A 27,717-nucleotide genomic window follows, 5' to 3' on the forward strand; every position below is an offset into this window, starting at 1 on the left:
TTTTAAAAAAAAGGCCATATCATTGGGAATTCACAAGAGACCTTCAAAACACCCCATACAAGTAGAGCTTGAAATCCACCAATTCGTCCTGGGGGGTTGAACCTTGGTTCTCACACAATCCACATAGATGCCTTAAGTGCGGCTCTAAACACTCATGGGGTGCATTTTGTTGATGAGGTATCACCTTTGAAGTGAAAATGCAAAGTCCCTTCAACTTCCCCCTTGCAAGTGATCCTAGCCAAGTATTTCAACTTCCCCCTTGCAAGTGATGATAGCCAAGTATTTCAACGGATCTCTGTCTCACGTGACCTTGTTTTCCTTCTTCAGCGAAGTGTCGTACACGGCATTTTCAATGTGAGACAGCTCTGCTCTGTCGATTTCAAAGGGACGGGTTGGTTTGTTTTGGGACTGGGCATCAAGAGGCATGCAGATGGCGCAAGCAGCTACAAAGAAGCACCCCAGCTGAAAAAAGAGGATTGCCCTCTCGGGAAACAAAGAAATCCGGGAGCCCAGCTTCCCGATCCGAGCTGCTTGTATAGCAATCCATGGCGCCCTTGCTAAGCAGTGGCAAGCCCAAATCCGCTGGCCTTCAGACCTGCTCACCCTTCTCTCTCGTCGGAGCTTTTGCTCTCGTCTTGATCACTTTCATTTGTAAGTTCAGGCTTTTTAATATTTCTAGTCTACGGTGTTCAACATCATAAGCTTCTCCTTGGGAGACACCCCATACCTTGCTCGGTGTGGTGGGAGGCAGGGGGCTACCGGCCTGGGGTATTCAGGCCTTTTAATTTTTCTCGCCTACAGTATTCGGCATCATGAGCTTCTACTCTGGAAGCACACCATACCTAGCTGGATGCAATATTCAACATCATTAGCTTTTCCTCGGGAGGCATTGCATACCTAGCTAGGCCAGCAGCCCCCTGCCCCTGATTGCACCTAACGAGGTAGGTGGTCCCTCCCTCGCAGAAGCTCATGACGTTCTTGTAATTCACAATGTGGCCTGAAACTTATTGTGACTGTTGTGGGTTATGTTTGACAAGTAGTGAGTGCAGGCAGTTAGCAAGGGTCTTTCGCTTAAGCTTTTGGGACGATTGAGCTTTTTGTCTAAAGCGTCAAGTTCTCAAACATTCCTATGGTTGGTTGGGGGCACCTTGATTGGATCGAATGTAGTTCGAAAAGCAAGCTTAACAATGTCCAGTTGGTTATCACGTGGATGTTTGGGGACACCGTGATTGGATCAATGTAGTTCAAATAGCATCTGTCTCTGAACAATCAACATTGTGTGTGCATGTGGATAGGTACTCGGTCTTTGGATGAGTATTTGAGCCAGTGTGAAAGGCATCCAAAGGCAAGTTCTGGTATGAGGGTTCAGTCTTCAGGAAAGTATAGGCACTATGGTTCACTGTCAGATGTCTTCCCACAAACTGAAGGATGGCCAGAAGCTGGATATGGTTCACACTTGCATTTGCGTATTTATGTATATGAGGAGTGGGAGGTGTCAGGCCTTAAAGAGTTGATGTCTGGTCGTGATCATAAAATTGATTCAACCCTTTGTTCCAAGGGGCAATGGGGCACTCAGGTATCACATTCACAGTCTTGCTTTGGAATGTTAAAATAAATATTTTGTAAAATCTGCTGAGAATTTGAATCTGCAATGCAACTGGCTTTGTGCAAGCATTTTCTGTGTTATCACGATGAGCCACTCATTTCTGCTGAACACAGTGGAAGGGGACATAAGTTCACTGGTTCCAACTTATCTTCAGTGATAAGTTTATGTTAATGTTTAGGCGCTAAGTGTTTTCTGTCATCCAAGGATGAGTTTCTATATTAAAAACTATAATTTGGCATGCTCCAACTGTTGCTGTGTTGCTGGCAGGTCAAAATCCACCAGTTCTTATTGAAGTCGAAGTTTCGGACACTTGTCAAGGAGGATGCACAACTATTTTTTGTACCTTCCTATGTGAAGTGCGTGCGAATGAGTGGAGGGTTGAATGACAAAGAAATCAACCATACATTTGTTCATGTTAGTAGGTTGGACCTTTGAAATCATTGGAAGTGTTATTTGTTGGTTGGTTACACACTTTGCTCATCAATTGTCATGACCGTATGTTTGTTTCACCATGTATAGATCTTGCAACAGATGCCATACTTTAGGCGCTCTGCTGGACGCGATCATATATTTGTTTTTCCAAGGTACCTCTAGCTCAGGTGAATTAGTCAACCAGCTGCTAGGAGAGCCTTGTGTGTCTGCTTCAAACTTTAAACTGTTGTCATTTCATTCCCAACCTCTTCTTATGTGACCTGCAGTGGAGCTGGTGCTCATTTGTTTAAGGATTGGGCGGTATATTTGAATCGGTCCATTTTTCTTACACCTGAGGTAAGCATCGTAAAGAAATGGAGCATGATGCGCTTTGCTACAGGTTTTCGGACCTGTTAATGGATTACGACTCCAATACATCCATCATTGGTCCCATGAGAGAAAAATGTTGTAGTGTTTGAAAGTGGAAACAAATTATCTAAGGAATCTGTGTACTTTCAAACTGAGCCTTCCTCTATGTGGGGGTAGTGAGTAAATTCAAGTTCCTCCTCCTAGACCACAGCAGTATATGCAGAGTCTCATCATTTTGTTGTCTTTGTCAAGTGCATATAATTCTGGTGTAGCTAGTTCATATTGAGAAAGATTAGAAAGGAGTTTAGGGCTGTTTAAGCTGGCTGACTTGCAGAGCTGTTGTCTTTCAGAAATTGGGTTCTTGTTGCTGCCTGTTGGCTTCTCTGGTTGTATGTTTAGTGCTCTTCTTATCTTTTTTTCATATTATCTGAACTGATAGGGAGACCGAACAGACAAGCGTGGAACAAGTGCTTTTCATACTTGGAAAGATATCATTATCCCTGGAAATGTTGATGAGACAATATCCTTGGTTGTATCTGCATCAGATGTTTTGGTCCAACCGTTACCCCTGTCACAAAGGAAGTTTATCGCAAATTTTCTTGGACGCGCACAAGGAAAAAGTGGGAGACTTAAGCTCATAGAGCTTGCTAAGAGGTTTCCAGATCAGGTGGCAAATCAATTTATCAACAGATTATAGTAGAGTGATCTTGCTTTTGTACGAATTATCAGATGAATCATGTCCTTTATATCCATTGTATTTCATGCATCTGTGCGTATGTGCAGCTGGAAGCCCCGGAACTGGTGTTTAGTGGCTCCATGAAATTAGGTAGAAGAGAGTATTTCGAGCATCTTCGCAATGCCAAATTTTGCTTAGCTCCACGAGGAGAATCATCTTGGACCCTTCGGTTCTATGAATCATTTTTTATTGTGAGTACCCTTGGCTGCTGAGATTTCAACTAGAGATATGTTTGTGTCCACTGCTAATCTATGCTGTTGAAAGCTTTTCTATATTATGAATTACTTTAATTTGCTATGAGGTTTGCATATAAGTATGTGTGTGCTTCTTGTTGAACTCTTTCACTGTTGCTTCTGTGCTTTATTTTAAATTAGTTTGGTTGTTCCCACTTCTGTGCTGATATATGCATTGTGATTCAAATTTCTGTATTTATTCGAGTTTTTAGGTGAATGATTAAGCTTAGAAATTATCCCATTTGCTCATTTGCATTGGGAATATTCTCAAGGCAACATCTGCTTTGCTATGAACCAGTAGTCTTTGATGCGGCAAGAACTCCTTGAAAGAGTTGTAAATCTCAAGCCCTTGACTTGGTTAGAGGGCCATTCCACTCTTAGCACCCATGATTTGGAATGAGAGTTGCAATCTTGGACTACTAAGAATGGATTACTTTGGACACATCCATTGTGAGCCTATGATAGATATGAAGGGATTTTAGAGGCTTATGTGGACTTTATAAAGAAAGGGTATGGCAAACACAGAGAAACACAAAATGTATAATAACAAGTAGAACACAATCTGTAGAATGCTGAATGAGAACATGATAGAACAGCTCCAGGCTGAAAGAAAACAAGTTGCTTGATGATGTGGCAGCAGGGCAGCCTGCTCCAACCAAGAAATTCAGCAGCAGGTCTTTGACAGGTAATGTAGCAGGCTGGTGGCAGTAGGAAGGGCTTCCTTCACTGATGGTGATGTCCTCTAGCAGGGCAGCCTGCTGTTGCGCTAAAACACGCTTTTCAGCTGATTAGCACTCTTGAACAGCCCCAGAACACAATTAATTAATGAAAAACCCTAAAAAGGGAAGTGGTCTAAGAGAGTTTTAGTGGTCTCTCAGAAACCCTAATTTTTGGGGCACCCTTCCACATCTATAAATAGACAGGCTGCCCCCATTCAGCCTCATCCCTCCTGTGCAGGTTTCTCACCCTTGTGCAGATCTCAGCCATCAGTCTCCCACCACGTGGCGGTCCAGCCTTTGCGATTGCTGCTATCACTGGTGCGCAGATCGGTCGCTGTATGCTCACGTAGTGAATCCCGGAAGGTCCCCAAGAACAATGAACTCTACCTTTTTGCACAAAAAACAATGTAAAAAGCATGAACGACAAGAGCAAGAGACCAATTGGGTTCAATCTCCCCCCATGCCTTGTGTGAGCGCTTCACAAAGCATGTATTTTATGTATATTTCCATCTTCATGCTCAATAATAGCCCAATTTACAAAAATATGACAAACTTTTAGCTTTTGAGTTTGCCTTTTACAAAAATAAGAAATAAAGCTAATGGACGGTGCCCATAGAGTTTGGCACGCCCAACACAATGTCCAAATAGAAATAACATATCCGTGCACATAGGCGCATACAAAATAATAATAAATACTCGATGCCTCAATAGACATGACAAAATATAGGCGTGGCGCCTATCAAAATATAATCCATAGGTCGAATACTCGCTAAACTCCAATGCTTTCCTCCGCCACTGCTGCTATCTCTACACATCAACTGAAGCATTCACAATCATTAGTAAAATAATACAATTAAACCGACAAAAGTGAATACCTAGCAGTCTTCAGCTACATAAATAAATCAATTGGTTAGAAATAAATCCTAACCTTAATTTATTACGAGTGCGCACTCTAAACTCATAAACGTTTATTAATTTAATATGCATTTTGCGGAATCACCCGCTATGGAGTCACCCATGTACACACTAAATTAATGAAATGCCCGAAAAGGACAGGCGTCCCCATCAACTTCTCGCACAAAGAATCCACTTTGTGTATGAGCCCCGGTCATCTAAGTTTAGGGAATCCACCGTAAAACCTCACGGAATCCACCGTGGAATATGCCTCCTGGCATCATATCCCCGGGGTGGAATAGCAATTGACCTCAATTGCTATTAGCTCAATGTGGAGCTAACAGAGTGGGAAAAGCATTTAAGTCTCTAGCGTGTATCCATTGTGCTTCCTCTACAGGATGGTTCTTAAATTTTACTAGACATCTAGAATACCTTCGGCCAGTTCTAGTGGTCATATAATCAGTGTCTATGATAGCTTCTGGTTCAAGTATTTCAGTCTCTTCCTCTAATAAAGGTGGGTTTTCATAAACAGGGTGGACAGGTAATTGGCCTCTAAATGGTCTCAATAAGCTAATGTGAAATGTATTGTGAATTTTCCAATGAGATGGTAATTCTAACTTGAATGCATTATTATTAATTTTATGAATGATTCTAAATGGTCCATAAAATCTGGGAGCTAGTTTGACAACTGGATGTCTATCTACACTTTGCAGTCTACGTTTTTCTATTCTGAGCCAAACATAATCATCAACTTTGAAATTCATAGCTTGTCTTTTTTTGTTGGCTTGTTTGGTATATGATTGCTGGGCTTTAGCAATCATATCCTTAACCTCATCAAAAATACTGTTATGTATACTAGCAATATCATCAGCACTCTGAATTCTATTAGACAAAGATGCAACAGGTGTAGATAATCTATATCCATAAATTACTTCAAATGGTGCTTTCTTTGTAGATGTGTGCGGTGTATTGTTATATGCAAACTGTAATAAATGCAAATGAGTGTTCCATGTCTGAGGTTTAGAGATAGTATATGTACGTAAAAGATCTAGAATGGTGCTGTTTGTGGCTTCTGTTTGTCCATTTGTTTCTGGATGAAATGCAGATGAGAAATCAATCTTTGTGCCTAGATTAGCAAAGAGAGTAATCCAAAAATTGTTACAAAATCTAGAATCACGATCTGAAATGATAACTTTTGGCAATCCATGGTTAGTAAAAACAGTTTTAAAAAACAATTGTGCTGCTGTTAAAGTTTTCTTACATGGAATAAAATAAGCTTGCTTACTAAATCTATCTACAACTGTCCAAATCATGTCATGGTTAGATTTAGTATTTGATAAACCAGTAATGAAATCCATGGAAATTTGTTCCCAAGGTTTAGATGGAATAGACAAAGGCATTAGTAATCCATACTGTTTACCATGTCTCTTAATTCTTTGACAAATTAAACATTCAGAAACGAAGTTAGATACGTCTGTCTCCATATGTGGTCAATAAAAATCTTCAGTTAACATACGTAATGTAGATATGATACCTCTATGACCTTGATATAGGGGACAATGAATTTCATTCAAAATAAAAGATCGGAATGGAATAGTAACATACAGTCTTTTTTCATAAAACATAAATCCATCATTATATGACAATAAATCAATAGGAATGAAATTATTTTGAACTAATTTATTCCAATCAGAATGAAAAGTAATATCCTGGTGATATGTATCTTTCATAGCAATCAAAGAATCAAAAGATATAACAGAAATATTATGAATTGTAGGTCTTCTACTCAATGCATCAGCAACTACATTTTCTTTTCCAGGTTGGTATTGAATGATAGGATGAAAACTTTGAATGAAGGAAGCCCATTTGATATGACGGTCAGAAATTTGGGGTTGGCTAAGTAAATGTCTAATGCTTTGCTGGTCGGTCTTTATCATAAATTCTGAATCCATTAAGTAGTGTTTCCACTGTCTTAATACTTGTACTACTGCTAATAGTTCTTTGTTATATGTGGAATATTTTAGCTCAGAAGGTTTCAGTTTATAACTAGAATATGCTATTGGATGGTTGTCTTGCATTAGTACGGCTCTTATTCCTGATCCGCTAGCATCAGTCATAACTAGAAAGAATGGTCTATTAAAATTAGGCAACTGTAAAACAGGGGCATTGGTTAATGCATGTTTCAATAAGTCAAAGGATTTCTGTTGAGTTTCGGTCCATTGATAAACAATTCCCATAGAAACAGGGAACGCCCGTTCCGGCGCATAGGAACGGATTAACGCGTTCCGGGAGGTACGAGCCCAGGAAACGCCGGCGAAACGTTCCAGCCCGTTCCCTGGCCCGTTCCAGCCCGTTCCATCCCGTTCCCTGGCCGTTCCCTGTTTGGAACGGCCGTTCCAGCCCAGGTATGTAAAATTTTAATTTTTTTTAAAAAATCTGTTGACGTTTCACAGCTCGCTCCCGCCTCCCGCTGTCGCCTGTCGCCTGTGTCTGTCCCCTCCGCCTGTCGCGTGCGCCTGTCGAGTGTCCCCTCCACCTGTCGCCTGCGTCTGGACCTGTTCCCTGTTCCCTGTTCCCTGTCGCCTGTCCCTGCGCCTGCCTCGCCTATCCCCTGCGCCTGCGCTTGTCCCCTGCGCCTGCGCCTGCCCCGCCTGTCCCCTGCGCCTGCCCCGCCTGTCCCCTGCGCCTGCCCCGCCTGCCCTGCCTGCCCCGCCTGCTTGTGCTCCTCCGCCTGCTCCTGCTCCTGCTCCTCCGCCTGCTCCGTGCACCTCCGTCGCCTACTCCTGCTCCTGGGACCTGCTCCTCCGCCTGCTCCTGGGACCTGCTCCTTCGCTTGCTCCGTGCACCTGCCCCGCCTGCTCCTGCTCCTCCGCCTGCAGGCTGCTCTGCTCGGCTTTGACTCTCCCACCTGCCTCTGAGTCTCCCGCCTACGTCGCGTGCGGCACACGGTACACTTTGGACCTTGGTTTTCATTGAACTTTGACGCATGGATGTTGAAATGTTGGCTGCAAATTTCAGTAATTACTAATTTCATTGAAGTTTACAGTGTACTGATTATTTGTCACTTCTATATAGATGGCAGCATTGATATCTATGGGATCTTCATCATCCTCAGCAGGTACTTCGTCAACAACAGGACGAAGTCGAAGCACTACTTGGTCATGGTGGGATGAGGTAGATGCAGGGGTGCCATTGAGAGGTGGAGGGGCTCGCCCTTGGAAATGCAAACTTTGCCCTTATGCTCGCACTAGTGGGGCTGATAAAGTGAGACCCAATCTTCTACATGAGGAGGGGAAAGAGGTGCGTTTTTGCACCAATGTATCAATTGAGAAAAGGCAGGAGTTACTTGACCGCATAGCCACATCTATGGGGAATTCACATGCCAGGAGGACGCCAAATATAGCAGTGGATCCAACAACATGGACTCCAAGACCAGCAGGGCATGGTGCTTCATGCAGAAGACCACCAGGATTAGTGGCTACGCAGCCTTCTCGTGGGCCATCAATGGCAACAGGTCGTGGTGCTAAACAGAGTTCATTGCACACTTCATGGGAACCAAAGAAAAAAGAGGAAACAGATGCAGCAGTGACACGCTTTTTTTACCATGACCATATTGCATTCAAATCAGCCAGGTCACCTTATTTTTTAAATATGGTGACAAAGATTGCAGAGTATGGACCCACATATAAGCCCCCTTCATCAGAAACTATCAGGACTACATTGCTTCAAAAGGAGAAAGTAGCCATAGAGATTGCAACAGCAAATATTCGCAATCAATGGGTAAGAAATGGAGTGACATTGATAGCAGATGGATGGAGTGACACACGCCATAGGTCCATACATGGTATTGTTGCATATTCTCGTGGAGATGTATACTTCATTGGTAGTCATGATGCTTCAGAGACTGGAAAGAGTGCAGATGTATTGGCATCCGAGTGGTGCGAGGGAGTGCAGGCTGTTGGGGCAGAAAATGTAGTGCAGTTTGTGGCAGATGGTGAATCTACAAACAGGGCAACAGGAAACATTTTAATGGCAATGTATCCACATATCACCTTTAGTCCATGCATGGCGCATTGCTTGAATAACTTGTTGAAGGATATTGGGGACTTGCCATGGATTGCATCTCTTGTTGCGAAAGGCAACAAGATTATCACATTTATATGTAATCATCAGTACTTGCATGCTGAGTTTCGCAAGAGAAGTGACAAAGAACTTCTTAAATACTCGGATACACGATTTGCATATAACTTTCTTATGCTTGGTCGATTGCACTATTGCAAAGGTGCAATTAGGGAGCTATTTGCTAGTGATGAGTATGAAAATTGGACTGGGGCTGCCACTGCTACTGCTGTGTTATGTAATGCATATGTTTCTGATAGAGATTTTTGGGATGAGGTTAATCGCACCAACCAAATGGTTGATCCTATTATGCACATGTTGAGGCTTGCAGATGGCATGGATCCATGCATTGGGAAGATCTATGAAGGTATGGATCGCATGATTGAGAGGTTGGAGAGTTTGGAACCAAATGCAGATAGGTATGAGCAAATCAAGGAGTTATGCATCAGCAGATGGAATGAGTATGACTTTCCTATGCATGCTGCAGCATATGTGCTTGATCCTGAGTTTCAAGGAAAGATGCAAGAAAGAGACCTTGAGGTGGTCAAGGCTTGGAACACATTGCTTGCAAGGCTTTATCCTAGCCGTGAAATGCAACGCAAAATTAAAAATCAGCTCTCTGTATATCGACAAACATTAGGGATGTTTGGTACAGAGGATGCACTAGAGGACATGACAAATATTGGGGCTGCTTTATGGTGGGAGGACTATGGGGCAGAAGCTCCAGAGTTGCAGAGTTTGGCTATTCGTATTCTTAGCCAAACAATTAGCTCTTCTTGTTTAGAGCAACTATGGAGCTCCTTCAATCACATTCACTCAAAGAAGAGAAATCGTCTTGGTACAATGAAGACTAATGACCTAGTTTATGTGAGCTCCAATCTTCGCTTGCTAGCTCGTACATCAGTTGCAAAGGCTGATTCTTTTATATGTTGGGAAAAAGATGACGATGATGATGATGGTGATGATGATGGGCAGGATGTTGTTCAGCAGGATGAGCATTCAGGCACAGTGGAGCCATCTTCCATGAATCAGAGCACTTAGTAGCTAGCCTTTTGGAACTTTAGAGTATTGACTTGAAAATTGGAGCTCTTGTAACTTGGATCTTTACTATTTAGGCTTTAAAGTTTACTGTTTAGTGCATATTTTGTGTTTTTGCAATGCACACTTGTTGCCAGTTGGACTTATACAACATTGTTGATTACAGTGTTGAATTATGAATGCGACAATCCATTGCTGGTTACAATGTTTTGAATCTTTATTATTGTTGAAAGTTGAAACTTGATTATTATGTCTCTAGAGTCTAATTTCATGAATTATAATTCATGGTTGATAATAGATATGATCTGTCTCTCTAGATTCTAAGACTAGTGTTGACTCTCTCTCTCTAGAGGATATATATATATATATATATACACCGTTCCCGTTCCCTCGCTTTGGGCGTTCCCCCCGTTCCAGGGGGTCCCGTTCCCGTTCCCGTTCCCGTTCCCGTTCCCGTTCCCCGTTCCCCGTTCCTGGTAACTATGACAATTCCTTTCTTGAGAAGTTTGGTTAATGGTAAAGCAAGTAATGAAAAATTACGTACAAACTTCCTATAGAAACTAGCAAGACCAAGGAATGAGCGTAACTCATGCACGTTTTTAGGAACATGCAAATTCAATATTGCATCAATTTTCTTAGGATCAACTTTAATTGCTTCAGATGATACAATATGACCTAAATACTCAATTTCTGTCTTAAAGAATTCACTCTTTTCAGGATTTGCAAACAATTGATTTTCTTTCAATAATCGAAAAACTAATGACAAATGCTCATAATGCTCTTTCTCGTTTTGACTAAACATCAAAATATCATCAAAGAAAACAATCACACAGTACTGATATTTCAGAAAGATACGGTTTATGATTCTACTAAAAGTGGCAGGTGCATTAGTCAATCCGAATGGCATGACTAAGAATTCGTAATGGCCAAACTGTGTTCTGAATGCAGTCTTAAATATGTCAGATTTATCTAGCCTCACCTGATGATATCCAGACTTAAGGTCAATTTTACTAAATATAGAAGATTCTTGCAGTTTGTCCATAAGGTCATCAACTCTAGGTATAGGATACCTATTCTTTACAGTGATCTTATTTAAAGCTCGGTAGTCAATACACATACGATAGGTATTATTCTTTTTCTTGACTAATAATACAGGTGCACCGAATGGAGAACTGCTAGGTTGTATTAAACCTCTATTTAGTAATTATTCAACTTGACTCTGGATTTCTTTTTGCTCTATCTGATTGTGCCTATATGGTGCTTTGCAAGGTGGTTATGTGCCACGGATCAAATCAATCTTATGGTCTTCTGGACGTGAAGGAGGTAAACCTGGTGGTAGGTCTTTTGCAAAACAGTCCTTAAAATATGCAAGAAATTCTTTATGCCTAGGGTGCATATGATTTTCCTTTACTTGCAATTCATTCAGCCAAATGAGATATGATTTAGTACTCTTGCGTAATGCACGTTTTGCTTGAGTATGCGAAAGCAGTGGAAAAACATTAGATACATGCATACCATATAATGTAATAGATCTTCCTTGAAAATTAATATTCATTGTGTGTGTGGAATAATCTATATCTGGGTTATGCTGGTGTCGCCAAGGCATTCCTAAAATAATGTCACTCGACTGTAATGGAACAACTAAGAAATTTCTTTTTTCAGTGTATGAACTAATTTGAATCTCTAAATCTTGCACTTCTTGTGTACCATTATATCTAGTGCCTAGAAATGCAGCTTTTATGAGATAATGTGTAGGTACAGTCTGTAATTTCAATTCCTTTACCAATTTTGCTGAAATAAAGTCATGAGTACTACCGTCATCATGCAAGATAGTCTTTTCCTTTCCATGCACCAAACATTTCATAGTCAATAATGAATGAGGAGTAGGCATATCTGGTAAAGTATCAGAAATAGTAGTAGTGTCGTCCTCATCTTCAGTGAAATCAGGCATATCCTCATGTTCATCTTCGTCCATGGCTCCAAGATAGTTGATATGTGCTGGTGGCTTCTTTGAATGACAATTTGCTGCGAGATGTCCAGGCTGGTGATATTTATAGCATACTATTGGCTTGGCTTTGGTTATATTATTTGCAATGGCGGGGAGTCTGGGTACATTTGGATTTGCTTGTGGAATAGGCTTAGGATTTGGATTGACATTGGATGGTAATGCAGGTGGTTTAGCCCAATTCTTGCGGAAAGATGGTGAAGAGAAACGACCTGGATTAAACCTTCTAAAATTGGAATTGAATTGTTTAGATCCATAATTACCATTGGCTTGGAATTGCTGTGGTCGTCTGTCTCTACCGTGTAACTTATCTTCAGTGTCATGAGCTAGTGAGATGGCGTCTTCAAGAGTAGCAGGCTTGAACATGTTCACTTCAGCGTAGTAATGCCCAAGAAGTCCGGACATATACTTCCGCTTATGTGTCGTCTCTGGTACGTCTTCAAGCATGCGTAGCTGTAAGAGTGCATTCCAAAAACGCTCTGTATACTGTGGTATAGGCTCACGATCCCGTTGTTGGAGTAGATCCCATTGCTTGATAGCCTTCTCATGAAATTGCGGTGGAATGAAATTCTGCATGAACTTCTTGTTGAAATCTTCCCAAGTAGCAGGACATTCTATGCTCTTGCGTACTACAGTTCACCAAAGTGATGCTCTGTCTACCAAATGATTAGTAACATACTTGATTTTATCTTTTTCTGGATAGGTTTTCTCATGGAAATAGTCATCAAACTGGCTAATGAATGATAAAACAGTCTTTCCTTCTCGTATACCATTGAAAGTGCGAAATTTGAAACTTCGTTTACTTATCTTTGATTCCTTGCGAATGGTTTGAGCTTCAAGAGTGGCGTCGATGGTACGTCGAATTAAATCTTCAGCTTGAGGTTCTTCTTTGTCGGTAGATGCTCTTTGTAATTTTGCCAATTGCGCTTGCAATGCTTGCCCAGCCCTTCGTTCTTCTTCCAATTGCATCATGATTAGATCTAGCTTTTGTTCCACGGTAGGCTCAGGTAGGTCGTCTTCAGCCATAGGATCATCCATATGTGGTTCCGTCATCCTGTAAAACTCAAAAGACATTTCTCACTCAAAATCAGGTTAGCGGGATGAGCGTAGCTCAAATTCGGGATTACAAGGCTATGTGTTTTTGGGTATTTCTTTCTCAATTTTCAGAAAATCTGTAATATTTTCTTCTTCGTATGCTGAAAATACTTCAGCGAACCTGCGTATGGGTAGAATACTTTGCCACGAACAACTTTGCAGTTCAGAGTTTCTGCGCAGGAACAACCCTTCTAGGAGTTTTGAGCACTAGTGAGTTCTGACTCTAGTTGACTAGTTTGACTTGCAGAGTTGCAGACTTAGCCGACTTAGTGAACTTGCAGAACTTGATCACAGTTGACTTGCAGGACTTGATTTCAGAAGTGCAGGACTTGAAGTTTGTTGACTTGCTTGCCTTGCCTGACTCGAGTAGTATAGCTTGACTTAAGGGAATAAGAAGCTTTAGTGCTTCTGATCAACGGCGTTTTGGAGGACAAGAGGATGTCCACGGTGCAAATTTCGGCCATGAGAACAGCCCGCCGTCCTCAACAATTGACGTTTTTTTTATGAGGCTTAAAGCAAGAAGCTAAAGCTTTGAAAATTTTAAGGGTAAAGCTTATTTAGCTATGAAAGATATGAGCTTATCTCTCACTGTTTGACGACTTGATGAAGGAGATGAATGCGTGGTCCTCCGCCTGTACAGCCTGGTCCTTCGCGATCTGAGAGTAGTAACAGGGGTTCTTGATCGCTAGAAGTCTGCTTGTATCGACGGTTCGCGACGAGATTGACCGCAGAGCCCGATCGTTCCAGGAGCTCCGCCTTCGTACGAGATGGGTAGCGATTGGAAGCTCTTGATCTCAGCTCCGCTCTGATACCACTGGTGCGCAGATCGGTCGCTGTATGCTCACGTAGTGAATCCCGGAAGGTCCCCAAGAACAATGAACTCTACCTTTTTGCACAAAAAACAATGTAAAAAGCATGAACGACAAGAGCAAGAGACCAATTGGGTTCAATCTCCCCCCATGCCTTGTGTGAGCGCTTCACAAAGCATGTATTTTATGTATATTTCCATCTTCATGCTCAATAATAGCCCAATTTACAAAAATATGACAAACTTTTAGCTTTTGAGTTTGCCTTTTACAAAAATAAGAAATAAAGCTAATGGACGGTGCCCATAGAGTCTGGCACGCCCAACACAATGTCCAAATAGAAATAACATATCCGTGCGCATAGGCGCATACAAAATAATAATAAATACTCGATGCCTCAATAGACATGACAAAATATAGGCGTGGCGCCTATCAAAATATAATCCATAGGTCGAATACTCGCTAAACTCCAATGCTTTCCTCCGCCACTGCTGCTATCTCTACACATTAACTGAAGCATTCACAATCGTTAGTAAAATAATACAATTAAACCGACAAAAGTGAATACCTAGCAGTCTTCAGCTACATAAATAAATCAATTGGTTAGAAATAAATCCTAACCTTAATTTATTACGAGTGCGCACTCTAAACTCATAAACGTTTATTAATTTAATATGCATTTTGCGGAATCACCCGCTATGGAGTCACCCATGTACACACTAAATTAATGAAACGCCCAAAAAGGACAGGCGTCCCCATCAACTTCTCGCAGAAAGAATCCACTTTGTGTATGAGCCCCGGTCATCTAAGTTTAGGGAATCCACCGTAAAACCTCACGGAATCCACCGTGGAATATGCCTCCTGGCATCAATCACCTCATTCTACTGTGGCGTTCTACTGCGGTGTTCTATTGCGTCGTTCTAGTGGTGTGTTTTACTGTGATATTTTACTATGGCATTCTACTGCTACGTTTTGTTGCTTCACCCACATCATCAGGCATCATCCTCTGCAATCGCCTCAGTGGTGATCAGCGTTTAGTGTTTCTCTCACTTTGTTACTCCGACTAGTGGTCATAACACTTGGGATCCATCTTCGGTGGATGTCACACTTCGATATTGCTTTGCCCTTGAGCACAGTGTACACTCTTACATTCATTTACAACATTCATTCACTTCAGAGTTGTGTTCTCTCTTTCCCTTCTTCTGTTTGTGTTTGAGTTTCTGTGTTGAGTTTTGAGTTTTGCGTTTAGGATTTGAGTTTTTCTCTTTGTGTCTACGTCTGTCTCTTTGTGTTCGTGTCATGGTTGTACACTCTGTGTGTCCTCAGTGCAAACCGCAGCAATTTTCTTCACATGGTATCAGAGCCAATGCTCTTGGTAAAGAGTATCCTATGGATATTGTGGAGAGCTAGTCTTTGTGCGAGGCACACAATACGACTCATGACCGAATCACAATGTCCCAAACACCTTCTCTAGTTCCTAGGATGTCTTATCAGGCTTCTCCATCATTGGAAATCCTGAGACGGCATTATGGACTGCGTGAGGAGGACGACAGTCCACCTTCACTAGATTTTACTAATATGACAGAGGAGGACTTTGAGGAGTACTATTGCAACAAGTACGGTGATGTTTACACTCCTAGTTTTGCTACCACATCCAGACCGGTTGTTGAGGCCGGCTACCTCTCTAACTCCTAGTTTTGCTACCACATCCGGACCGGTTGTTGAGGCCGGCTACCTCTCTAATCATGGAGGACATACGGCATTCGGAACATCTGGTGATCCATCTTTATCATCTTAGCTAGGTCCAATGAAAGGTTTATACAATTCTTTTGTGTTGTATGAATCTAAACCCTCATCTGTTTCTTCTTTTGAGATACAGGATTCGGATGGCTTTGCGTATGTGAACTTCAATAGAGGGGGCTCACGAAGCAGACAAAATTCAGGTATATCTATAGCTTCTGTTTCATTTGAGCATATCACACACACCTCTCACTTTCCTCCCATTCCACCCTCTTCTATATCACACCTTGATCACCTCTCATTATCTTTCCAAAACCTTGGATTACACTCCACATCTGCATCACACACCCTAGGGGTTAGATCTTTCATCTCCGCTCCTAGTACATTTTCGTTTTCCACCCCTTTCTCTACCTCTTTGCACCATGGTACTTTGTTAGGGGGAATGCCACCCTTTAACACAGTGCCTCTCACCTTTCAGCAAATGAGCACATCCATAACTCCTAGGTCGATTGTGAGGGGCATCCCCCCTCACTATTTCGTTCTCCACCCCTTTCTCTACCTCTTTGCGCCATGGTACTTCGTTAGGGAGAATGCGACTCTTTAACACAGTGCCTTTTACCTTTCAACAAATGAGCATATCCATAACTCTTGGGTCGATATTCCTAGCTTCACATCTCACATGACCACTCATACGCAGGGGTTTCCATCCTCAGCTTATGGTGTGTCTTTCCACTCTCCTTGGGTTGCACCTACGCAGGAATTCCCCTTTTCTACTCCCCGTGTTTCCATCCCATCTCCTTGGTTCCTCATGTGGCTACCATGCCCATGGCTAGTCAACCCATCCTTTTACCTTTCAACAAATGAGCATATCCATAACTCTTGGGTCGATATTCCTAGCTTCACATCTCACATGACCACTCATACGCAGGGGTTTCCATCCTCAGCTTATGGTGTGTCTTTCCACTCTCCTTGGGTTGCACCTACGCAGGAATTCTCCTTTTCTACTCCCCGTATTTCCATCCCATCTCCTTGGGTTCCTCATGTGGCTACCATGCCCATGCCTAGTCAACCCATCCCTACCTATGGATCTACCTTGCACATTACCCGCATGCCTGGTGGGCTCTTTGGGGCCCACTCCTAAGTGTACTCCACTTCCCCATCCTATCTATACTACACTTTTTCACACTACCCATCTCCGAGTACTACCACTCTTGTTGCAATGGCCAAGAATGCCTTCACAGATAAGATACGTTTTAATGGGTTAAATTTCACTACTTGGTTTAATTTCATGCAAAAAGTACTTGAGTACTCCTCTTCCTCAGATAAACCAAAGAATCTAGACCTATTTGGCAGCAACTCCTAAGAAAAACCGGTTTTGCACACATTGCCATAAAGCAGGCCATGTGGACGAGGAGTGTCGCTCCAAGGCCCAAGGTCTTCCATCTAAAAAGCCTCTATAGACCATTGCGATTGCACAGTCCAGTGGGGCTATGCCTTCCTCTCCTACTTCATCTGCTCCTTCAATACCCATTGTTGCTCCTTCAATACCCATTGTTGCTGCTGGACATGTGGCTTGAGTACAATCTCAGCAGCCCATCTCTTTCACTATCCCTGAGGGATTGGCTGATTGGTTTGCAGGTTCCGATCCCGTTGCACTTCATGTATCTATCTCACCTTCCTCCTCACCTTGTTAGGCATTCCCTTGGCAGCGCTCTACTACTGGACGTACGCGATGGTGGCCACCTTCTTAGACTAGCATGTCTCTAGGTCCTTTCAGATACCCTAGGTCAGTCTAGCATTCATTTTTCGCACTCTTAGAGTCGGGCCCGTAAGGATTCATTGTCCCTTTTCCATTCTTTTATCTTCCGTTGCATTTACTCACACACATGCACATTCATTGTATTTATTTTGAGTTAGATTTTCTCTTTGTTATATTTTGCTTTGGAGCATCTCACCACTGACCTTTGTGTTTGTAGATTCTCATCTCTTTCGTAGGGTTTTGTCTTTCAGTGTATAGCTAACTTGTAGATTGCTTTGGTCCTACCTGGGCTAGAAACGTGGGGATGCGTACCATTCCTTTCATGGTTTCATCATCCTAGGAGTGCTTGCTCTTCTTTCAGCACGGCGGTTTTCCCTTCCGAGGCGGATTGTGCAGCATCTCTCTCGATGCTATCATGGCGGTGACTTCTACCTTGCTCTTCTAGCAGGGTGCTTCATCCACTTCATCTTCTTTCATTCCTTATGGTTCTTGGCACCATATGAAGATCGACATCAAGCTCCTCTTCTTCTTCGGTATCCACCTTCAGGTTGAGAGAGGATTCCTACCCTTCTTGGTATTCTATAGGCTTTAGCACTTTGTCTTCGACATCGGCTTCTTCCCCCTGTTGTATCTTACTCTTTGCATTGCATGATTTCATCATCGTTGTACTAGGACGCTTGGGAAAGTGAACAATTTTTCCGTGAGGGACACTGTCCAAGTGGCACTTGCTGCATGAACATTCTTCAGCATGTAGCATACTTTGTATCTCATTGTGCAGAGCACTACTTGAGTGGATCTTAAGCTTTTTCCACTGACGGCTGTTGTCACCACACCGCCATACTCCTTCATCACTTGGATATCTCATCCCCTATTTTTTCCTCATCATCAACACCCTGAGTGGATGGGTAAGCTTGTACTGTTTTGTGATGTGTTGGATGTATCCTCTCTACTTCCATCTTTTGGGTCACTATTACTCAATCGGTCGTATCCCATAAAATTTCACTCATTACAAAAAAAAAAGTTCAATGTGGTTCTATCTGCCTTTGTAGGGCTTGGTAGGCCATTGGATAGCCGACGTAAACGCCCCGAACAACGTAATGTGCTTAACAATTATGATATTCACTTGTTTTCAAGATTTAATATAAAAGAGAATGAACACTTAAAGCTGAAAATGAAAATTACTCACAAAATTACAGCCATGAAAATGTAAAAGTAATGGAGACAAGATTGAGGGTTGAAGATGGGCAAACCCCCCGGAAGGAATGTATTTCTGCTCTACCCAAGTCCCTTAGGGAAGAGCTTAGTTACAATCACCCTGAGAGTGAGGAGAAGTAATTCTTACTCTCACAAGATCATGCAAAGATGTACAAACACACATGCATTATCTATTATGCAATGATAAGAACTGATTTCTTTATAGTATGAAAAAAGAAAGAGGGGAAATCAATCTTTCTCCATCGTTGATCAGCAGTACATGGATAGGGCTTGCTTCTTGTTGCTAAGATGGAAGAAAGAGCTCGAGAAGGAGGTGCTGTAATGAATTTACAGGCTTGCTGTCCTGTAAAACAGCAGTGATAGAAGAGGGAATATGGAGGAATTTGATAATGGAGGAGTGGGGGATGATGATGGGGATGGATGGGGCCAGTTTCTGGTTATATGTAGGTGCTGTACATGAGTTTACAACAAAGAAAAATGATGCTGAATGAAGAAAAACGAGCTCTTATTTATAGGAGAGGGAAGAGCTAGTACAAAAGGGGAAAGTGGAGTAGCACAAGAAGTGTCCAGCCACATGTCATGAGATGTGACAAGTGGTAGGACTCTTGGAAACTTGTGTAACAAGTGTCTTGACACTTGTCTCTTCTCTATAGCCTTCCTTTTTGGGTTGAATACTGTCAAGAATAGAAATAACCAAATTTCGTAAGCAGAGTCAAAGTACAGAATTTACTATTTTTAGAATCACATTCCTATTTTTTAGGGCTAGCATTTTTAGGCTAATTCGAGGCTCCTAAAATTTAGGGACCTTCCAATATGGGTGTCATATGAAAGCTTTTTCCGTGTACATCGCAAAAACGGTATCAGAATCTTCATGTGACTTTCCTATGCAAAGAAATGTGCATTTCATTCTGGTCACAGGCGCCCAATCGGGCCATATAGGTGGAAGTGTGAACTATCTTTTTTCTAACCCACCGCGTGGGTCCACCATAACTTGTGACCACTCATCAGTGGCCAGCTCCAATGCACTTTTTCTTTATATCTAATTAGTGCAAAGAAAACAAATTTAATAAATCATTATATAGACAAATTAATGAAAAATGATTCAAATTCTGTTTCTATAGAGTTGTGACAGCCCTCTGGCTTTTATTCAGCTGTCCTCAGTTGAAAAGCTTCTTGATAAATGTCTGGGTAATCCTTCATGAATTTTTCATCTACCCACTGTGCATCTGTTGTGGGTAGATTCTTGAATTTTAGTAAGAATTTTCGTGTCACAAGGCCACTTCTCGTGGTTCGATCCTTGTGAAACAAAATCTGTTCAGGTTTCAAGAGTTGCTCTGTTTCTTCAACTTCTGGGGGATCTTCAGTAATGGGTTCCTTTGGTTCTGGTCCTATGTAAGGTTTTAGCAAACTTACATGAAAAGCATTGTGTATTTTCCAATGAGCAGGAAGCTCAAGTCGATAAGAAACTTCATTTATTTTCTCAATCACTTTGAAGGGTCCAAAGTATCTATTGGAGAGCTTTGGAAAAGATGAATTTTGATCGGAACCTTGTTTGAGCCTGCTTTTATCAAACTTTAGCAAGACATATTGACCTTTTTCAAAAGCCAAAGGTCTTTTTTGTTTATCTGCTTGCTTCTTTTGTCGCTCTTGGGCAACTTTGATAGTGGCTCGAACTTGATCCATTGCTGTTTTTAAATCTGAAGCAAACTCATCAGCAGCAAAAATCTTATCTTTAGTGCGAATAATTGGAGGAGGAATCACTTTACCCTGTATTATTTCATTTGGAGCTTTTACTTGTGAATTTGGAGTCTCTATCTGAAATGATCTCAGAAGGCATACCATGTAATCTGAAGATATGTTGAATGAAAAGTCTTGCAGCTTGTGCGGATTTCAATGTTTTATGACATGGAATAAAATGTGATTGCTTGCTGAATCGATCAATTATGACTCAAATCATATCATGACCTTGAGGTGTTCTTGGAATACCTGAGATGAAATCCATTGTGATAGATTCCTATGGATCTTTGGGCACTGGAAGAGGTTGCAATAATCCTGGAGTCTTCTGTCTATCATACTTGGATTTTTGGTATACTAGACAAACCTCAATGAAGTTATGTGTATCTCTTCGTAATGTTGGCCAATAAAAGTAGCGCTCAATTGCAGGCTGCCCTCCTTCTATGCCTTGCATAAGGGGGTTCATGACTTTCTTTAAGCACCTTTTGTCGAACAGGAAGAGTGACACAAAGGCGATTGTTCATGAGAAGGTAACCGTCTTTGATGGAATAATCTGGATGAGAACCTCCTTGCTGTAAATTTGACCAAATTGCGGCAAAATCAGTATCTTCATCATAAGTATTTTTCATCGTTTGAAAATCTTCATGATGAGCCATTGTAATAGTTGCAATGCGAGGCACTCTAGAAAGTGCATCAACAACTATATTTTGTTTCCTTGGAGTGTACATAATTTGAAAATGAAACATAGATAAGAAATTTTGCATCTTGCATGTTTCTCCTGCAAATGCTTTTGATGAGTCTTGAAATACTTTAAGCTCTGATGATCATATTTAATAAGGAATTCATTGCCTAAAAGATAATGTTTCTATATCTTCAAAGCATGAACCACTGCTAAGAGCTCCTTTTCATAAATGTCATACCTTTTCTCCACATCATTTAGACGGCGGCTTTCAAAGGCTACGGCATGGCCTTTTTGATTTAGCGTTGCACCAATACAATCACCGCAAGCATCTGCTTCCACCACAAATGGTTTTACCAAATCTGGAATGATAAGAACATGTCCAGAAGTAAAAGCTGTTTTTAGCCTTATGAAGGCTGCCTTCTCTTTTTCCTTCCATTGAAAAGAGGTCTTCTTCTTTGTAAGGTCATGAAGTGGAGAAGCCATATGTGCAAAATGCTTGATGAAGCGGCGGTAATAAGAGCATAAGCCAAGAAATGATCGCACCTCATGTACATCATGAAGATGAGACCATTCTTGGATTATCTTGATCTTTTCAGGATCCATCTGAATCCTTTCAGAAGAGATGACATGCCCAAGGTAATTTATTTTATGCATGAAAAATTCACTCTACCAAGAGTTGATTTTGTTGAAGTAATTGTAGAACAATCTCCAAGTGCTGATGATGCTCCTCTTCATTCTTGCTAAAGATAAGAATATCATCAAAGCATGAACCACTGCTAAGAGCTCATTTTCATAAATGTCATACCTTTTCTCCACATCATTTAGATGGCGGCTTTCAAAGGCTACGGCATGGCCTTCTTGATTTAGCGCTGCACCAATACAATCACCGCAAGTATCTGGTTCTACCACAAATGGTTTTACCAAATCTGGAATGATAAGAACAGGTCCAGAAGTAAAAGCTGTTTTTAGCCTTGTGAAGGCTGCCTTCTCTTTTTCCTTCCATTGGAAAGAGGTCTTCGGGAAAGCAGTTTTGTGTACATCTTGTGGTATTACCCTAATTTGATGATAACCACTCTTTAGATCAATGCGGCTGAAAACCTTTGAGCCTCCTAGACGATCCAAAATGTCGTTAATTCTAGGAATAGGAAACCGATTCTTCACAGTGATTTTGTTGAGGGCTCGATAATCAATGCACATCCTGAATGTGCCATCTTTCTTTTGAACAAAAAGAACCGATGAACAAAATGGTGAGCTACTTGGCCTAATTAGCCCACGGTTGAGTAGGTCTTCGACTTGCTTTCTGATTTCTTCTTGCTGAGGACGGCTCAGACGGTATGGTGCTATATTAGGAGGAGAACTGCCCGGAATAATATCAATATGATGGTCTTCTGGCCTTTCTGGGGGAAGCTGATAAGGAAGATCTTCCGAAAAACAATCTTTATACTTTTCCAAGAGCTGAAGTCGCTCTTGGTTTTCAGCATTCATATTATCTTTCACATCAGTGACATAAAGCAAACAACATTGAACACAATCCTTAATTGCTCTAGAGACTTGCATATGGCTTACCATAGGTATGGTGTCTCCAGAAACTCCAGCTTGGATCTCGTACTTATTGCCTTTGTTGGTGAGTTCTACCTTCTTTTTCTGAGAGAAGATGGTTGAATCTACTCTATGATTCCAGGGCATGCCAAGAATCACATCGCAACCATCAAGGTCTCCAGAAGGTATCTTCGTCATTGTAGCCTTGAATTTGAAACTTGAGCTTGCCAATGTAGGGTGTCACAGTCTTCACTGTGTCACCTTCATCGGCATTTAAAGCTTGGCGAACTTCTGCTAGAGTATCCATCTCTTCATTCTTTAATCGAAGCTCTTTAGCTAATTGCAAGGAAATGACCTTTTCATTCGCCCCAAGATCTATCAAGAATAGTGCTTGCTTACCTTGCAACTGTCCCCAAGCTTTTAATAATTTGCGCATCTCTGGAGTGTGAGTTGTGTTTGCAACTATATCATTGATAGCATTGATTTTCATTGGCGACTTAGGCTTGTTGTCAGAAACCTTGCTTTGTCCTTTGTTTGGACATTGCTTCGCTATGTGGCCTGTTTGTCCACATTTAAAGCACTTCCCTTCTTTCATAAAGCGCTGCTTTTCTTCTTCGGAAAGTTGCTTTGCTTGTGGGTATAGATTGGAGCGAAATTGAGGAGCATTAGGAGGTGCATAGGGCTTCATCTTCTTTTGATTTGATGGCTGCTTTTGCCGCTGTTTTTGTCCTTCATTTGGGGCTGAATACTACTCATCATCGGCTACTCTCTTCTTATCATTCTTTGGGAATGATTTGTTGCCATTGTGCTCAATTTCCCATGTCTCAGTATGGTCAATGAGTTTCCTAAGACTAGAACAATGATAATGATTAAGAGCAGTACGAAGTTTAAAATGCAAACCTCCTTGAAACTTCCTAAGCTTTTCCGAACTGCTGATCTTCTTGAAATGTTGGACCTTCAAAAGTATCTCCCAAAATCTCTTGGTATAGTCACCAAGTGACTCATTTTTCCTTTGCTAAAGCCGACCCCATTTCATTTTTACATCTCTTTTGAAATGAACAGGAAGAAATTGGCGACCGCCATGATTTTGGGCAGCATGATTATATTCCAAACCCGTCCACCAAGTATGGGCTAAGTCGGTCAAATATAAAGCTGCAAACTTAATCTTTTCTTTTTCTTTATACTTGTCATGACCATACAAAATTTAAAATTGATGAATAAACTTCAGAAGAAGATCAGGATTTCGAGAACCATCGTATATACTGAACTTGATTTTCTTTTCAAGTTGAGATAGTGACTTAGTCTTCTTCTTCTTCTTATGCCTTCGTCCATGCCCAGATCTTGAGGTTGGAGATGATGAAGTGCTTGATGGGGATGAAGATGGAGACGAGGGTGAAGAATGTCGACGCCTTTGACGATGATGAGGTCTTCCACGAGAAGGGTGTGACTCTTCGTCACTAGAAGAGAGTCCATCGGAGTAGGCGCCAGATGACTTTGAAGAAGAGGATAAGCTTCGACGCGATCTCTTTCTTTGTCTTGAAGTAGAATGGGACTGCCTCTTAGAAATAGTTGGACTTCTTGATCGGCTCCTTTCATTGGTATGGCTTTGTCTCCTTGAAGCAGATGGGCTTCTTTCCTTGAATTCTTTGGGATTCTCAACTTTTTCTAGTTTGAAAAGTTGCTCACGAATTTTCTGATTCTCCTCTCTAAGACTTTGAATGGCTTGAAGGATAGCACTCGACTGATCCATTGAGACTCTAAGAAAAATATGCTCAAGCACTCAATGCAAGGGCTGAAAACAAACAAACTTATAATTGTAAGCACTACCAGTATTGGGGTGAGGACCAGTATTGGGGTGAGGACAATTTTCTTGCTTTTTGGGGATTTTTGGACTATATATATATATATATATATATATTAGGATACACATGATTTGTTGATATTCACATGGTATAAATTGTGTAAGTTGTAACTCATTGTTTATAGAAAACTGTCTCATTAGTATTATTCAACCATTGTACTTGGTGTTTCGCTTGGGACTTGCCCAAAGGTGAAATGCTTCGGGGTGAAACATAACGTTTCAGGAGTGAAATGTTTCGAGGGTGAAACGTTTTGTGGTTACCTCGCTCTGGATTGCCAAGTTTTCAGGACGTTCGCAGGATACTCTTTATAAGAGCACGGGTTCTGCTTCCATTTAAAGAAACAGTATGGCAAACATAGAGAAACCCAAAATGTACAACATGTAAAGCACGATCAACACCAGCTATGGAATGTCTCAAGAGTCAAAGCTCCATGTCTCAAGGATCAGGGCAGAGGTGACTGAGAAAGGTTGCTGGATGATGTGGCAGCAGGGCAGCCTCTTCCACTAAGAAATGTAGCAGTAGGGTTTCTGACTGATGACATAGCAGGCTGGGGAGCAGCAAGAACTCCAGCTGCATTATGGACCCATCCATACCCCTCAATTGAATTTTGGTTTCGTTTATTATTATGGACCCTTTTACCATCTTTAGAGTGAAAAGATAATCCAGTTTGTGTGATTAACACCTCTGTTAAGTTCTCTGTGTGTGTGTGTGTGCCCGTGTCTGTCTGTGCGTGTGCAAGCATGTGTGGGCATGTGTTACAGAGTTGACTTTTTTGGCATATTAGTGAAAATATTTGATATTTCTGATGTGGTATTTGAGTACAAATTCGTTTGCCCTTAGTAATTGACAGACAAGACTGTTTTGGTGAACAGGAGTGTGTGTCCATTATTTTGTCAGATCAGATTGAATTACCTTTGTAATTGACTTTGAAGAGTCTGTTTTGGTGAACAGGAGTGTGTCCCTGTTATTTTGTCAGATCAGATTGAATTACCTTTTCAAAATGTGCTCGATTATTCTCAATTTTCCATCAAATGGCCATCAACAAAGATCAGCGAGGGGCTGCTAAACTATTTAAGATCCATTCCAGGTATGACGGATGTGAGAATTTTGAGCTCGTTAATTTACCGTCAATGCTCCTGGAGTCATATCTTCCATGTTTCTCAATGTGTATGTGGCAAGATAGGCTCATGTAAACTGCCTTTTTGAGGATTTAAGACCTTGTGGTGCTCTATATTCAGATGATGACATTGAAAAAATGCTAGCTAGGGGTCGGCAAGTCCGTTGTCTGTTTGTTTATGCACCAGAAAGCGAAGGTTGCACCGCGATGACAGGGATTTTGTGGGAGCTTCAGCGCAAGGTTAGACTCTTTCATCAGTCAGCCGAAACATTCTGGCTGCACAATGGATCTATTGTTGACAGACAGTTGTCTCCTCTTCAAAATTGGTATCCTCCACTGCCTCTCCCTTAGTAAATTTTTGATTATCAAGAGTGTATATCCAAAGGTATTAAAGAAGTTTGGATGTTACAACTTGTATCAACACTCATTGAAAAGAGTTACAGCCATGTGCATAAATAGATGGAAAATGTGAAGTTCTTATCCATGGAGATTTGTCTTAACAAGGAATCTCTTTAAGGGCATTCCTCATTCAGCAAACTGCAACAAATTAACTGTCAGAATGACAAGAAGCAGAAGCAAAGAACATGAAACTAGGCTGAACACAAACTAGATACACCAACAAAAGTGTGTGAGCAAGGAGAAACAATGGAAGAACGGAGTAGGAAGCTAGCCTTGATGACCACAATGTGAATAACATGAAAAGTCCAAGGAAGAAAGGCCCATGCACCATTGGACAAAAGTGGTATGCAACAAGTGATTAAGAGTATTGACCTTGTTGCGTCCATTTTTGTCTGATGGTCTTTGGGCATATCCCTTGGTCTTTTCATGATATCCATGTGTTTTGTGGCCATTGGGTTCACTTAAGTAAGCCTAGCCTTGAAAGTGACATGTGATGTCCGTAAGGTCTCAATCCCAGTTTCGTTGCATGTGATGAGAGATCATCATCAATTAGAACATAATATAAAACATTTGAGGGAGCATGGCGCGCTTGTACAACTGTGGTTTGGAGTGTCCCTGATTAAATTTTTTTGAAGAGACAAGTTAACTAAGTGTATCAGCAATTCACAAACAACTAGATTGATTTGACAAAATAGTCAACTACACCAATCAAAAGTTGCATAGGTTAAGGATGGATGTGGCAGTTTTGGATTCCTTGTGCATGGAATGGAGTAAACTATATTCTTGCCCCATTTTTGAATTGTTTCAATGCTTTTGGATAATGTCAAATTTGCAGGTGTCATTAGATGGTGTTAGGAATATAATTAGAGAATGTGATTAAAATGTAAAAGATGTTACTTCAAATCTTGAATTTCAATTCCACATGAGAAATTTATGGTGCCTTTCGCCTTTCAAAAGGCTTATGTGGACGAGGTGGCTTGTATGAATGAATGATTACTCTTTTGACACACAACTCATCTAGATGTCCAAAAATCAAGGTTATAGACACCTATGTAAACGATATCACTGCTATCTATAAAAAAGATGATTCGCAAGGTTGACTTGCTTCTATGGATCCTATGGCAAAAGTCTCCATGTAGAGTTGTTCATTGTAGACATAAGTGAGCACATGAACAAGTGATTTGTTTGTAAGTGAATGTGCCTCTATGTTAGATGCACCACAATGTTGATATCATTGTGAATAGTAGTAATGGTAATTCGTGGAACTAATTTGTACATTATGAAAATTGCTCTAGGAGTTGTTTTGCAAGTATATGCGCATAATGGGGTTCATTGTAATATCATATTTAACACGTTGAAATTAGTTGATTGTAGTATCGCTATACTATGCTATGCATTTGAGAGGTGTTAACAGAACATAATTTGTACATCATGAAAATGCTCTAGTAGTTGTTTTGCTAGTATAATGTTAACACAATTTGTACATCATGAAAATGCTCTAGTAGTTGTTTTGCAAGTATATGCTCATAATGGGGTTCATTTTAATATCATATTTAACACGTATTGAAATTATTTGATTGTAGTTTCACTACACTAGGCATTTGAGAGGTGTTAACAAAACATAATTTCACTACACTAT

General features: G+C 41.1%; 2 protein-coding genes across 2 annotated transcripts; both read left to right on the forward strand.

Moving 5' to 3' along the window:
- Positions 1–242: 242 nt before the first annotated feature.
- On the forward strand, positions 243–27,184 carry LOC148029875 (Exostosin family protein). Its single transcript, XM_087686171.1, has 9 exons — positions 243–651; positions 1,296–1,576; positions 1,874–2,020; positions 2,126–2,190; positions 2,305–2,374; positions 2,826–3,053; positions 3,170–3,313; positions 25,514–25,649; positions 25,801–27,184. The coding sequence occupies exons 1-9, from the start codon at positions 546–548 to the stop codon at positions 26,028–26,030; spliced, it is 1,407 nt and encodes a 468-aa protein (XP_087542297.1). The 5' UTR covers positions 243–545; the 3' UTR covers positions 26,031–27,184.
- Positions 8,270–10,131, forward strand: LOC148029876 (uncharacterized). The gene has a single exon (XM_087687148.1). The coding sequence runs from the start codon at positions 8,335–8,337 to the stop codon at positions 10,126–10,128; it is 1,794 nt and encodes a 597-aa protein (XP_087543274.1). The 5' UTR covers positions 8,270–8,334; the 3' UTR covers positions 10,129–10,131.
- Positions 27,185–27,717: the final 533 nt, after the last annotated feature.

The sequence above is a fragment of the Lygodium microphyllum genome, chromosome 10 (assembly GCF_053477565.2).
Source record: "Lygodium microphyllum isolate KBCC chromosome 10, Lygodium_microphyllum_v1.1.10, whole genome shotgun sequence".
Taxonomy (NCBI): Eukaryota; Viridiplantae; Streptophyta; class Polypodiopsida; order Schizaeales; family Lygodiaceae; genus Lygodium; species Lygodium microphyllum.